This window comes from Glossina fuscipes, unplaced genomic scaffold (genome assembly GCF_014805625.2).
Source record: "Glossina fuscipes isolate IAEA_lab_2018 unplaced genomic scaffold, Yale_Gfus_2 115, whole genome shotgun sequence".
Lineage (NCBI taxonomy): Eukaryota > Metazoa > Arthropoda > Insecta > Diptera > Glossinidae > Glossina > Glossina fuscipes.
Genome location: NW_023998458.1, coordinates 2,579,664 through 2,596,125, shown reverse-complemented (window position 1 = coordinate 2,596,125; position 16,462 = coordinate 2,579,664). Strand labels below are relative to the sequence as shown.

The 16,462-nt window shown below is 34.6% G+C and overlaps 1 protein-coding gene across 1 annotated transcript in view; it reads right to left on the bottom strand.

Moving 5' to 3' along the window:
* Positions 1–13,529: 13,529 nt before the first annotated feature.
* The window catches only part of LOC119640153 (histone-lysine N-methyltransferase 2D), a 20,172-nt gene continuing 17,239 nt past the window's right edge, over positions 13,530–16,462 (bottom strand). Inside the window, exon 3 of the mRNA XM_038038001.1 lies at positions 13,530–16,128. Within this exon, the coding sequence (XP_037893929.1) occupies positions 15,619–16,128 (510 nt within the window). The 3' untranslated portion in view covers positions 13,530–15,618. The remainder of the gene's footprint in view (positions 16,129–16,462) is intronic.

The window sequence follows — 16,462 nt, the reverse complement described above, 5'->3', positions numbered from 1 at the left end:
AGAAGAAAGAAAAAAAAGAAACAAGAGAGAAGAAACAACTAATTAGGCTTGTTGACCAAGTTTATGGTCTGACAGAAAATAAAACAGCACTAAATAACAACACGGAGCAACATAAAACTGGTGTATGTAAATAAACACGATAAACATTAACAACAACAACAATAACAACAAAAATAAAAAAAAAGCAATAACTACAACAGCATTAACATCAACAAACATACATTCCGAGACTTAATTAATTGGGTAGAAAATGCGTTCGCCTAAAAAAGTTAAGCTGCATACAAAAAAAAAAAAAAAAGAAAGAAAAAATAAAAAAATAAAAATAACAACAATAACCGGCATACATAACAACTGTTTGCTAACCTCTCACACTTATTCACTCACTTAGCCGAACAAAGGAGGAAACAATGAATGACCGCAGATTACGAATGAAGAGGAAACCGCTTCTTTTCTGTTTTTGGAAACGAATAAGAAAAAAATAAAAAAAAAAACATAAAAAGAACTCTTGCTGTAGCTATAAGAGAACTTTTGTTACTGTTTGTTATTGTTGTTGCTGCTGCTGCTGCTGCCGCCGCTGATTTTTAATCTTTTTCTTATTATTTTGTTGCTATTGTTGTTGGTATTAAATTTTGCGGTCGTTGCGGCAACATCTTGATAGACTGTAGCAACTAAATTGTGATTTAGTTTTTGTCGCTTTTACGTTAATGGTAATATTTTATTAAGCGAAATATCTCTGTTCAAAAGGCTTTGCTAGAGCGGCTATCGTCACTGCCACCGTTACCGGCATTACCGCTGCTACCATCGTCAGAGTAAAGATGTGGCGGTAAAGATTACACCCGAGCAGTTTACATGCAGGACGAGACACCTATTTGCACGGTTACCTAATGGCGACAAAATGTCTGCCAAGATTTTTTAATTTTACCATGAACTCATGGTTGCTTTTAATGAAGTGAAACAAGATTCATGAATGCGAGTGTGATCGCATCTCTTTACCGCCACCACGACTACTCTACTACTATTATTACTACAACTACTACTACTACTACTACTACTGGTGTATCAATCTACAGGTAATAAAGCTAAACACAAGACAAAGCTTAGCATAACAAAAGCGTAAAATTACTCAAACATTCCGGTAACAATACAAAGTTATGGTGTTGGCAAAAGCATATTTACAGGTGTCAAATTACACTCTTTAAGAGTGTAAGCAGGTCGCTTCAAAACAAAAAAAAAAACAAAACCGGGGAGAAAAGACAAGAAATAATATTACAACTAAAATGAGAACAATTCTTTGGAAAAAAGTAGGTGGTGGTGCGCTTGTGTGTGTATTACAAAAATTTATGTGACTTCATCTTTCTAGAAGTAAACGTGATAATTGCGAACGACCATTATTATTCCCATGGTTGAGAGGTATGCTAACAAACAAACAAACAGTGAAAGCACACATACCATACGCATTCGCATACGCGTATATAAGTTAACTTAATCATAATTGTTGCCGTTGTTGTTCTTGCTGTTGTTACTGTTGTGTTTAGTGTTGCTGAGAAATCTCTTTTAAAAAAATATGACATAATTATCTTGGTCTATAAATCTGTTGCTGTAAACAGTTATGAGACCTGATGTTGCTTTGTTGCCTTCCTTCTGTACACCAATAAATTAAATATCTTATAATAATGATGCTTCCCTTTAACTCCTAAATCAGAACAGTACCGTTTTTTATCTTAACTTGGTAATCATCCTAACATAACTAAATTGTTTATCAAATAATTGAAATAAAACAGGAACAACAGCAGCGAGAACAACAACAACAGCAAGAGCTGTAATAAAAACTCATAAAATTTTCCAAGGGCATAAAACAAACGAAAGCATGTTATGTTCACATCTACAGGTCGTAACTTTTTGTTTTTATGTTTTACGCAACTTCTGAGTTACAGCAGGGTTCGTGGAACGGTAATAAAACTGGAAAATATTTGTCGCTGCTTTCTAATAAGTCGTTTACAGTGAAAATAAAAAAAAAGAAATAAGAATCCTCTCCTTTTGAATTCAAAAACAAGTAAGAAAATTAAATTCCGTTATACCCATCAACGTTTACCCCGAAAAAAGGCAAAAGAAGTGAAAGAACAAAATTCTCATGCTCTATAATATGGAGTGGGCGCAGTTGATTTCTTCTATTTTCAAAATGAAATTTTTTATTGTAGTTGTATGCGGGCGTTGTAGGCGTGGATTAGTTTAAGTGACTTCCAAATTTCGTTTGTCGATTTACAGATAATCCTTTCATTTTCGGTAACAGGAGAATGCTTACCACAAATACTACAAAGCTACGCAAACAGATAAATGGATAGGGGAACAGGCGGACATGGTTAGGTGCATTCAAGGGTTGTAACTGGCCAAGAATTAATATACTTTATGGAGTTTTTCAAGCTTTTTGCTGCTTGGTATGAAGGTATTGGGAAAACAATTAAATTTGGATACACTATAGTTTTGGGCAGGCGTGGTCAACTTCTTACATTTTTGTGCACAGATGCCACAGTGTCGCCCATAGAATATGCGTTCAAATTTTTGTACATTTATTTGCTATAGTTTATGAGCAATGAACAAAAATCCAATTTTTCATTCCCGTTGCAAAGCAGAGGTGTTCTCAGTTTACGTGGCGCTGTGGGCATACCCTTCGCACGATTTGGCCTATTTTCAATGTCAACCTGTTCGAATGTGTCTGCCAAATTTGAAGTCGACAGCTTTAGTTTTGCGACCAGGAGAATGGTTACAGCAGACATTACACAGATGGACAGACGGACATGCTTAAATCGATTTGGAATATGATGTTGACCAAAGGTATATATATACTTTGTGTGGTCTCTTATGCTTCCTTTTGGCAGTCGCAAACGTTTTAACAAAATAAATGTACCCCTAATTCTTTGGTAATGGGTATAAAAGGAAAAGAAAATTTTGTCTTAAGACGACCGTCTTGAGCCCAGTAGTAGCGGTCACTTAAGGGGGGAGTTACTGAAAAGTTTTCAGAATCTTTTTTAGCTCAAAACATACTTTGAATATAACGGTGCAAAAAATCAATTACCTAAAAGAATTTCTAAAGGATTCTACAGTCCATTGCCCAAAAGAATTCTATGGTTTGATATGTCAAACGAATCACTGCTAGTTAAAGTTAGTTTAAAGCCCTTACTCGTGGAATAAGGCTTACATTTGAACTCAGAGTTCATAGAGGTCTTATCCACTTCTAAGCAAATTACTAAAGAGATCGCCAGGAATATTTGAAATTCACTTTAGTTCTTTTTATGTTGCCACCCTTTATAGCGCCGCTACTTGTTGGTTAGCGTTAAACCGATAAAAGCTTTTGTTGTTTTCCTTCCTTTCCTTGAGAATCATAAAAAAATACAAGTTTCCAATGGATTTTTTATAAAACTAATATAAATTGTAATTATTTTAATGACATTTAACCAGATCGTGTGTTGTTAACACGAACTGCTGGACAAAGAGAAAAATTATATGACACGCAGACTAGAAAAAAAAAAAAAAACACAAAAACAACAAATTTATGCTCATATTTTGCTGAACTCTACTACCTCGTTCATATATTAATGTAGAGTTAAACGTTATAATAATTACCATAATAATGTTCGGTAATGTTTGCTATCAAGCACGTATTAATTTCTTAAATGACTTACCGAGAAACGCAATAAAACACAATAACAAAATTTTAATTTAATTATTATACAATTAAAACACCATTTGATGTGAAAAATAAAAATCTTTAATAAACTTAAATAGACTATGGAAAAAAAAAAAAACATATGACGCTTTCTTACTTAACTAAGTTTTACACGACAACTCATTTAAATCGAATACAATATAATATAAACCTTTAGTTTACCGACTTTCGCAATGATAGTTGCGATCATCAGATCACTTTCAAGGCCGGCCTAAAACGACTGCCTTAGACATAATGCACGTAAAGTAAAGTGCAATAGTGTTGAGTGCACTAGAGCCAAGTAGTCACCTTCTATGATCCTTTATTTCTTATGTTTCCTGATTTTTGATACTGGGATTAATCCACAGGTTGGTGTCCTCTTTCAGAAAGGCCCTTATCCCTCAAATGGTTTTTACTCAACTTCTTTCAAGATTAAGTAGTCAACCCTCTCGACTTGACTAACTTTCCCTGCCGCCAATACTTGGCTCATATGCCCTTTCACAAGCAAGTCAGCTGCCCCAAATTTTATTGCAACATTGTCATCCTAATCTCTATCTGGCGAGATCAACGCCAGTCGGCAGCTACATCGCCACGTAAAGCGTCATCAATCCGCGTTTGGCTTTACCAAACTAACAATTTGGTCCCTTGGGAAATCGTTTAGTTTTCATCCATTTTGGGATTTTCGATAGCGACATTATGTTACTAAGGTCAAGCTAAGGACTTCTAAATTAAAATGCTTTTATCGGTGAAATATTAGGACTCAAATTAGATGAGGTAGAAATCTCATATATCAATCGAAAAGGAAAATGAAGTGAGGAGCGCTGTTTGCAAACGATGATAGGGATAATTTTAGAAAAAAAGATTTCTGGAAAACACACAAACAGTCGCATGGTGGATTTCTTTTTTATCCTTTTAAATGATTCGTTGAATACTTAAAAATGTTATCCAAAAAATATGAAGAGGGATCGATTTCTCTATGTGTTTTAAAAATTCAAATTTATCGAGTGATGTCAATAATTAAACTACTTTGGGTTGCCATAAACGACTACTAATTACAACGTTCATCGAGTTTTCGACCGTAACTGTAACATTTTGAATGTAAGTTTTTTTTTAGTCTCAATCGATTGATTTCAAATATCCAACAGTGGACTGATAGGAAGGAATTCTCCCTTGAAACACATTATACCCCATACCGCTTATGGTAGAAGACGGTATTGAGTTTGTGCGAGTGTACGCAATACGACAAGTCACTGACATAGGTCTACTTTTTATAACACCGATTCATTTTCTGAATCGATCTAAGCTTGTTTGTCCGTCTGGCCGCAATTTTTAATATATTTTAACGAAATTTGGTACATTGACTTGCTTTGGCCCAAGAATGACCGCTATTGAAAATGATTGCGATCGGACCACCCTTTTCGCCCACTTCTCATATGAAGCGTTATTTTGAAAACTTAACATATATATATATTAGGTTGGGGAAAAAGAAATCCATTATTTCTATATAAACTTCAGGACTTTATTTAACATGCTTCGGATTGTCCGATTTGGGTCAAATATGCACCGTTTTGTTGTATGATTTTTTGCCATTTTAAAGGTAACTTCAAAATGCCTCTCTCATAGAAGTCCTGGTCTCTATTTGCAAAAAACTCTAGTAGTCGATTTTCACAATCCTTCCTAGATTCCAATTTTGTGTCATTAAAGAAATTTTGCAGTGCAAGAAAAAGATGATAATCGCTGGGTGCCAAGTCCGGACTGTATGGCGGATGCATTAAAACTTCCCAACCAAGCTCCCGAAGTTTCTGGCGAGTCACTGTAGATGTGTATGGCCTGGTGGAACACGACACCTCTCCTGTTGGCCAATTCTGGCCGTTTCTGGACAATCGCTATCTTCAAACGGTCCAGTTGTTGACAGTAGAGATCAGAATTTATCGTTTGGCCATATGGAGGCAACTCATAATAAATAATTCCCTTCCAGTCCCGTTGAGGTGCTTCACCGCTCTTTGACCACGATCGTTTTCGCACAGGGTTATCGTATGTGATCCATTTCTCATCTCCAGTCACCATCCGTTTAAGAAATGGGTCTATCTCATTCCGTTTGGCCAAGGCTTCGCAGATGGAAATTCGATCCATCATGTTTTTTTCTGTTAATTGGTGTGGCACCCAAACATCGAGCTTCTTTTTGAATCCAGCTTTGTGTAAATGGTTTAAAACTGTTTTATGGTCGATTTTTAACTCCTGGGCGATGTTACGACTGCTAACATGCCGGTCAACTTCGATCATTTCTCCGATTTTATCGACATTTTCGAGCACCGGCCTACCTGTGCGAGGTGCATCTTTAACATCAAAAATTCCTGAATGGAATCTACGAAACCAAAATTGCACATAATTGGCTGTTACAGTATCGGAACCATAAACACCATTCACAATTTTAGCCGCCTGGCTTGCATTATCGCCTTTGTCAAAGAAAAACTGTAAAATGTACCGCATTTTCTCTTTGTTCACTTCCATTTTTAATACGCTGTAACTCACAACTGAATGTACCAAACAAAACACAGCAAAAGAATTTTTTTTACTGCGAAATGTCACCTTTCCAACGAGCATAAATCTGAAATTGTTTGATCGATACTTTACGAGAAATCTATCAGTGCAGCCATCTACCGAAAAAATAATGAATTTCTTTTTCCCCAAACTAATATATATATATATATATACTTACATGTATCTATAACTACTGGGCGGCGTGGATCGTGCGATCAATAAGTAAAATTTTTTTACTCTTTTAAATTAACATTTTCGAAAAATCTAGGCAATGTGAGAATGTGTGTGTGAAGTTGCAATTGAAATTTGTACGCGATCAATTGGGAATTAAGGCAGTGAGAGGTATATCTAAGGGATTATTTTTTCCCTTCTAGCGAAAGAATTACTTCTCCGTTCTTTTGTCTTCAAATACTTATTAAAAAGATTTTTTATATATTAAAGATAAGCAAATGGACGTATATATAACCTTTAACATTAATCGATCCATACGAACAGTAACACCAATGAAAATTATAAAAAACTACATAATTTGAACTTGACTCACGCCACAAGGCGAACTAAAAGGTTTGGTTAATAATTAACCTGTCAAGATAGAAAATATATTTAACATATAATTTTTATATAATGTGTAAAGCGACTTAATTGTCTTTTAAGCATTTAAACGAACATAATAATAATTAGAAAACGGATATTAACGCTGGAAAATCTAAAACTACTGCAGATCAGTACACAGTTATTATACATTAAGTAGAAATTTAGTAGAAATAAGACAACCGACCAATCGCCTGAAATGGGTTTATTCTTCCATTTATGACGACTTGAAAAGCACAGAATAAACCCATGGAATGTATTTATTCTTGATACTTGCTGAGATTCTGAGTCAGTCCATCTTTACGTGTCTGTCCGTCTTCATTAATTGAAAATGAATCTCAACCCGAGAACTTCAGTTAATTGTCACTGATCAAATTCAAAATTGGCATGAATTGCTTACAAACACATTTACAATAGACAAAAAATCGGATATCTAAAAACTAATACAAATTTTCCCCGAGAATAACTGCGGGAGACTTTTATGTTTATTTAAATATTTTGCAATTGAAATGTGTTGGTTCGACAAGTTGGTTATCAGAGACTTGCTCTAAGGCAATATGAGTTTTATACCCATCACCGAAGGATGGAGGGTATATTAATTTTGTCAAAACGTTTGCAACGCTCAGAAGAAAGCGTAAGACATAAGAGACCTGCAAAAGTCATCATCATATTCAAAATCGATTTAAGCATGTCCGTCTGTCCGTCTGTTTATTGTCTGTTGTAAACATTCTTTTGGCCGCAAAAATGACTTGAAATTTAGCAGAAACATTGGAAGAGGTTCATATTGAAAGTGGGCCAAATCGTGCGAAGGACACGCCCACAGCGCCACGTCAAATGAAAACTATTCTATTTCTTAAAAGGAACAAAAATTGGTTCTGTGCGCATTACTCATAAACTATAAAGTTCATAAGTACTTGGCGAGTTTAAAATTTGGAATGCACCTAACCTTGTCCTTCTGTTTGTTTGTCTAACACTGCATTAGCTGCGGTAAATATTTTCCCTTTAGCGTTAATTCAGACAACGTCTGCAAATTTGTAAAAGCATTTGCAAGTGACCTAAGCTTTTCAAAGAAAACTTTTATTTTGAAAATAGAAAAAATCGGCCGCGTCCACTCCATATTATAGAGTACTCTTTTGTTTTTTTTAGGATAACGGTGATGGGCATAAAAGGTTCGGTCACAACCAAAATTAAAATTTCTTAACTGTTTTTTTTCGCTTATTTATAATTTATTTAGCGCCTTATGCATGGGAACGTGTTATTCACGGAGTGAAAGTAGTAAAAGACGTTCGACTGCACAATGGGTTTATATTTCATTTGTAGCTTGTTTTGTTCTTTACAACAGAAAAAAGTTAAAACCCTATAGAGGAACACCATTAAATACAATATCCTACCCATCGACAATTACTCATATAACTGGTTCTTAAAATACGGTATTATACTGGGTGTGATCGAAAAAGTGATCCGGTTCGAACCATTTTCAGTAGCGTTCATCCTTGACTCATAACCAAAATGTCCCCAAAATATATCAAAAAGTGCGACTCGGAAAACAAGGTAGAACAGAAAAGTTTAGATTCACAGGCGGATCTATCTCAAGTCCTTCAGGGTGTCGCACACATCCGCACAAGCTTAATCCTTGTGCCACAGCTGGCGTGAAGTCTAATTACAAAATTAGAGTGAACATAAGTTATGACTTTGACAATTATATACATCCCTTGCCTAGTAATTGATGAGGATAACCTGGCACCATGTACACCTCAGTGCACCATAGATTAATGCAATGAATAGAAATCATTCTCAAGCAAATTTCTTTAATTCATTTATTAGAAACTTATTACGGTGTACGTCAAGCTTGTTTACATATTAGGAAGTCTTTCATATGGCGCCGAATAGGGCTTATAGATCATTATTTTTTTCAGCAACCTACGGACTTCATCTTAATTATAAAATGCGAAAAGCAGAAGCAGCGCAATGATACTTTATTTTGATTTATTGATAAGGATGATAATTAATAATTATGTAACAAATTTAGGATCACTGCATGTTTTAAGTAAAGGCATGACCTCCTTTTCCCGTGGTAGTCATTTCTGCATAAGGTTCCTGCGGGAGCATACAATCGCATAATGAAACTTACATTGATAACGACATATAGACTTGAGATTCTGTAAGAAGTTCATGAACGACACAAAGCGTCCAATATAATCGCCTGTACGTGTAACGTAAAATTATCGTCTTGTGGTTTTTACTCAAGTCCTTTTGAGATTAAGTTCGTAACGTCAAATTGCGATTTTTAGGATAGCAGCAGATAGGGGATCTGTTTATATGCAATTTACAGAAACTTATACTTTAAGCTTTTATTTCGTCTTCTAATTATTCGAATATTACGAGTCAACTTTCTCGACTCGACTCGACTCGACTTTGCCTTTCGCAGCTACTCTACTTGAACAACCTGTTACAAGCAAGTTGCTAGTACGTAGCTAGCATGGGAGCATGTAAACGTTGTCTTAATTGTTGCTAATTGTCACCTGCATCAGGCGGATAAAACGTACAAAAATTTAGCATATTTGGAAATTCGGCTTCTTAGAAAGCCGGCCACTTTCCATGCGAACTCAAGTCATCAGAGGTGGAAAGTTCGAAGTAGTATTACGTACTGTAACCATTTATATTATATGTTTTATAGATTTTTGGCTTACGTCGAATTTATTGACATAACTGAGTTAAATGGTTGTGCAGTTGGGGTATTCCTTCAAAGCGTACGGACGTGTAAAGAAAAAAGTCTTCCAACAATAGATCAAATACCTTACATAATAGCAACTCTTCGTTTCCCTGGTAAAAATGAATAGCAGTATTTGAAGATCAGCTAAAGTATTATTCGAGGAAAATAGGATAGAAGTTTGACAGGCCTATCGCATAGCCCAGTACTTAAGAAGCGTGACTTAAACCGAGATATCTATGGACTTTTTGTTTGAATGTATGTAAAATACTTATATAAATTCCTATAAATACTTTAATACTTTTCCTTTGTCGTATTATATATAAAAATATATTTTAGTCGGTTACAAAAAATATAAATTTATCCCATTCGTTTAGCGAAGTTGCAAACCAACCTTAAAATTTGTGATCTCCTTATGATGAACTGATAGCACACCACGAAATTGGTTTAAAGTTTGTTTCTGAGCATAAAGTGAATTTTATTTTGTCGGCTCTTTTTCTCGCGTACTCTTTCTGCAACTGTTTCTCTTCTTTTTGGTTTTTTCTTTTTTGTTTTTTTTTTTTCATTTTTCTTTCATTTTTCAGTTTTCATCTTACAATGAGGCTAATTACTTTATAAATGTTTGTTAGTTATGCTATAAACGTTGCTACTGCTGTAAACTTTTTTCCCGCAGGTTTCTTTTTTCAATTTCTTGAGGCATAACGGTTTTCTGCAGTTGTTTGTAATTGTGGTTTTCGTAGAACTTGTTTGCATTTACGTGTAGAGATATGATCCACATAAGCATATAAGTGCATAATGTGTAAATAAAATATGAAATTTAATTACATTTTAAGTAAGTAAACGAGAATAAACATCGCATGCATCATATTTTTATGTTTGACAGGAAGCTCTAGGTAAACAAAATCAGATGACATACTAATACTGGTCGCATCAGGTGTGCCAATTAATGAAGATGATGTCATATATGTATATAAATTAATAATTATGTATACTTATATATAATGTAAAAGTGGTGAGTGGTAAGTGGTGAGTTCATATATATATAAAATATTAGTCTGCATTGACAACCTTCAAGCGTTCAAGTTTTGTCGAGATAATAATTTAATCGGTATGCGGTAAGATAAGAGTGCTCGGAAGGGGATGAAAAGAAGTTCTACGTTGAAAATTATCTGGATCATCTGATGATATTCCTCCTTGAAACGCTATTTAGTTGTACGTCGGCAGAAGCATTCGAGTAAAACGTCCAAATTTTGTAGGCTCAAGGAGATATGACATGATAATAACTAGGACTGGCAACTTAGCGATCTTCTGTATTAAAAAGTATTCATTTGATTACAACGCGATTAAAATAACTATCCCCAGAAGCTAAAGTAGAAGAAGCAACGGAGGCGGAATCATCATTCGAACCATTCGTGATTCATTACCGAAATTAGTTAAAAACTTCTGAAACATAAGCTTTCTAGAGTTTACATTTTTTTGACAACGCTTTTCTTCCATCTTCTGCTTTTGCTATAGACGAAAAGTCAAGAAAAAATTAAATGAGTCGAATATTTGAGTATCGAAGTAATTTCCGCATTTAAATCCTTTTCTTAAGTAAAGTAAGATTTAAAATGAAGTTCTCTGCAAGGACCCCGTTTTTTTGTACTTTATTCTTGAGAAGAGGAAGAACAAATTTCACAGTTAAAAGCTTTTGGTAAGGACCATTGATTCTTCAGGGAACAAAAAAAAGGCAAATTGAAGAAAGCAAGTGATTTAAAAAAGAAGAGAAAAGAAAAACAAATAGGATTGGTTCAGTGGAGAGAAGCACATGAGCAAATTCTTATAATTATTGGTGTAGTAAGGTAAACAATCTCGGATTCCGATTAAGACGATTTTTTGCGAGAGGCTAACACAACGGCGGCGGAAGAACAATTATCGCAAAGCCTAATATGTGTGAGGTCCACTCGAAGCTTGAACGTTTTCGAAAGACAAGGCGCATTTTGTCTTTGGTAACTTTGAGAATATATTGATATAACGAAGTTTTCTAAGCTAAGAGAAGTTTTGGAATAAGGAAATTATCAAGAAGCGTTACCTTGGCCCTAAACTGTAAACACATCACAGAAAGAAGAAGAAGAAAAATTGGCGAAGCTTTAAAACTAACCACCACCACTTGGGAAAAGAGCATAAATCAATGCGAACTGGATTCCGGTGGGGATAGGAGAAATCCCCCCACCCCTCCTTCGTACCCGGGGCTTTTTACGTAAAAAAGGGGATAAGAAAGTAAAAGAGAGTTTTTAAGTAGTTCGCTTCAAAAAGAATAAGAAAAAGTCTAGTCGAAAATGCTTCGGCAATTCATTCGATAGATGAGGTTGAGAAAAAAACTAGAAAATCCGATTCGAAGCGTAACGGTTTCGGAATTTTGGTTGGTTTGTAGTTTCTATACTGTAAGACGTTAATAATTAATCGGTACACCTAATAACACGAATTTTTAGCAAATTTGCCGGCTTACTAATGAGAGGCTCTTTTTTGTCTTGTAAAAATTTATTTAATGGTACAGGCAGACATTTATTCTTCATTAAAAGCCGTATCTAGCATTCAAGACATAAGTTATATCAGTCAGTCATCAGTCATTTGACAAAACCGCTCATACACTTTTATATAACTTGTGTTGTGTTCTAAATAAGATGGTTTATCTTTATTCAGTAGTAAGATAATGCATGCGATGGTTTAGTTGCTTGAGTTATTATAATCTACTTACTATGCGCACACACACACAAACACATGCAAATACGCATTCATTTATTAGTAAGTGGTTTAAAATTATTACACATCGTACACACGTACCGATGCATCTAGTTGTTATAACAATGTTGGAGTTTGTTCGGTTTTTTTTTTTTTTTTTTTTTTTTTTTTATTTTTAAATAACAGGATTTTGTGGGGCCTCCTGGTTGTTTAGCAAATGTTCGTGAAAATGATATGCTTTCGATATAATTCATTAAAAAGTCATTAAAAATGTAACGATGTTGTAACATGCACATGCACATGCACATGCACATGCACAGGCACAGCACAAATATGCCCCAGCGATATGTTATGGAATTCAACTTGACCATCAAAAAATTTATCATGAAAAAAACATTTATATATATATGTATATATATAAATATATAAATATATAAATATTTATATGTCTTTAATTGCAAGTTGTTGTTCTAAATTTGGTTGAATTTGATTGCAACGAAAACTAAATAAGACCCGAAAAAAGAGAAACAAAATTTATTCAGAGGAAATAAAAAAAAAAGAAAAGAAGCAAAATAGTTAGCACGCGATGGGATTTAAATGATGATACAAATTACAAATGGAAAGTGATATGTTACCCTTGGAAATCAGGCAAATCAGGCAAATCGGGCAAGCACGTTATGCATTGAGTCTTTAAGGCCTATAATTTTCGTATTTTGCAAACCCTTATTAGACATTATGGAATAGTTTTCTGTTTCATTATCGCATTTTGTTACCATTTATTTATTGCAAACTAATCGCAGACAATAAATAATAAATGAAATCAAAAACGTTGATTGCTCTTTAAAACTTTTCATACCATTTATTATTGAACAGTGTTTAACATTTCTTAAAAAAATACTTAAAATTTTTTAATTTTTTTTTATAAATTTCTTTTCTTATATATCTTTTTTTTCTGTTTTTTTTATAAATAATTTAAGATTTTTGCTTAAAAGAAAATTTTATACAAAACGTGTTTTTTTTTGTTTCTTTGTTTTTTTTTTTTTAATTAAGATTCTAAGAAAAAATTAAAAGAAGAATATTTTAGCTAACAATAAATTAAATAAATTAAACATAATATAAATTTTTATGCAAACAAGACGACAAATCATTTTGTAAAGAGGAACGTGAGGGGAGAGATATACACTTAGAGCAAAGCTTAAAGCCGTTCAGTTTAAAATTCGTTTTGAAGAAATTCTCGCTTTTTTCAATTCTAAATTCTGTACATTTCCACTTTTTTTTTTTTCTATATTCTAGTTTTTCTGCTTCCGTTTTACATTTTTTTTCTGCTTTTCTGAACGAACCGCTTACTAAGGAATTAATCTTTGCACCGTGTCGTCCCACAAGGAAATTGAAGTTGTTTTGAAATCAAAAAAAAGTGTAATAATTGGAATTCTTTGGATTAAGGTTCTTATTAACCGTCAATACCGACTCTTTCATAGGCAGGCGTTAGGCAAAAATCCAAAAGTTTTGTATTTTGGATGGCGAGTTTGTCTGGCCAACTTTTGGTTCTGTTCCTTACCTTTTTACCGTAAGCCAAGTTCTTGTGAAAAGTCACACCTTACTGGGATTATAGGGATCATTCATTCAGTGTGATTTGCGAGTGATCGACATTTTTGTTAATTCAAGAATCTGCGAGATAACTATTACGCGATTGTAATCAGTGTCTTTTTACACTGAATTGTCGCCAGTTGGGTAGTGCCTTGACAATAACAACAATATTATGATTTATTTTTGACTTTGACGATAAAAAAATGTAGAGCCATTTTGTTATAAATTCTACTCTAAAGTTTGAAATGCCAGTTGCGATCGATTTTTTAAGTTTAAGAAAAGACGATTAAATCGCAGAGAATGCCTTTCCCATAACAATGCTTTCAATGTTTAAAAACTAAATAAGAGTAGGTACTGAGTCACTGTCACAGAATTGGGACTGTATAGCTTTCTAAAGCAGACTTTTATCATTCAGCCTTGGAACTTTACAAACGGAAAGGAAGGGAACGACCATGAAGACCGTAAAGAGATTTCAGAGGCACTCGCATATCACATCCAAAATATTTGCACAACAGTGCACATCTGGATCACCTAGGGCCTGCCTATTTTTCAGACCGGGACTAAACACACTGTTTTCACGTCCTCTGTAGATTAGAAATCTGAGCATGTAGTAGTACACACGAGCTAAGGGTCTTTACAAATTTTTTAACCATCTATTTTACGAACTGAAACCGACTGGGTTGGTGTCACTCCCTTCATAAGATGTGGTCTGGTGCGCATAATCCGTGTCAATATGAATAGCGTGCATGTACACGCGTTAAATCTTTGTTAAGACAAGTCAATCGCTTCCTTCCCCAGCCGTTCTGTAATGCGTCGGGCGTCATCATAAAAATTCATATAAATACGCTCTCGCGTTTTACTGTATATTCTTTTACTTTTTCGTGTTTAGGAAGGACAGATGAAGTTTCCACAAGTATCGTATAAATCGTGCTCAAATGCAATGCAGCGGATCCCAATAGAAATACTCTTCGAGCAATCGTTTCTATGCGTTTATCACAAGCGACGTTACCCTACAGAAGGTGCTAGCAATATCCGCGCTCAGGGAATCGCGAGCAATCTTTTGCGATCTTTCGAAAAAAACAAACAAAACGTCTGAAATCTGTGTAAACGTATTCGAATACTTCTTTGACTGTCCTTCATTGAAGGACGGCACGTGGCATTTGAATACGATCGGCCGAGTATTCTCGTTGAAACGCGGACAAGGATAATAATAGTCCCTACATAAAAAGTCATTATTCTTGTAGGAACAGATTAATAGAAAACAGCTGACACCAAACTTGAAATGAGAAAACTACAGACTGTGAGCTTGAAATGCGTTATCACAAGGTAACCGAAATAATTGCTTCGTCGATTTAAAAGAAAGAAAAACAAGGCTATTTATTGATGCTGGGCCTTTTAGGAAAACTATCGAAAGCTTTCTCTTTTCATATCCGAAAATTTCTTTGCTCACATTTCTTGTGTTCGAAAACATCATGCTTCACTTTTAGATCCGACACTTTGCAAAGATAATTAATTTATTAGCCTTTCGAGCGGAATTTTTAAATTCATTTTGAATAAATTCGACTAAGGAAACTTACTTGCAGTAAAGAAGAGAAGAAGCTTTGAGCCAGCTTGCGAGAAGCGGACACTGTAAGGGGCTGACCACCTTCAATAATTACTTTGTAGATATTGACCTGTTCGCACGGGTATAGTTTCGTATTACAAATCGTTATTCGGGAGGTTTAATGAACAACTTTAACTGTTAGTTTATTTTTTAAAACTACAGTTAATGCTTTGGATTGCGATTTTCTGTCAATTGTGATTGTGATTGATGTTCATTTTGATTATAAAATTGTTGTTGCTGATGTTGTTCCCGCAACTGTTGTTGTTGTTGCATAATGTATTGATGATGATGCTGCAGCAATTGCTGATGTTGCTGTTGCTGCTGCTGTTGCTGCTGCTGTTGCTGCTGCTGTTGCTGCTGTTGCTGTATCATATGATTGTGTACAAAATGTCTGTTTTGGATTTCTTGCATGTGTTCGTTTAAGCGTTGACGTTCCTCGGCGCTTAATTCATCACCATGTTCATCATAATCATCCATATCGATGACTTCATCTTCCATCTCTTCGGCGTCGTCGTCTAAATCATCTTGATCTTCGAAACTAGTCTGCGAGCCATCATATTTGTTGGTCTCATTATCACCTGAAGTGCTGCCTTTTTGACTTTTTGTATCGCTGTCGCTCTCTTGCTGCATACGCTTATGTTTGGTTCGGCGATTTTGAAACCATACTTTGACCTATAAAGAGAAACGCTTAACAAACAATGTCTACGTCGAAGAGAAGGAGAAAGCTTGAAAAACTTTAATCGTTACAATCGTTAAACTTAATAATAGAAGGGCATAAGCACTTATTATATGGACGACTCCCCTTTTCATTATTTTGTAAATAATTTTCATTTCAAGTAGTTTTGGTGTTGATTCCTTTCTCTTTCTCTTTCTTTTTCTTTTTCTGTTTTTTTTTTTTTTTATTTGTATCGGGTTTTCTTTTAACACATACTAAGCGCTTAAGCATGTTACACTAAAGGGCGTCAAGAGTCATTTTTGGCAATTTTCGTATCACATACAACCCTTT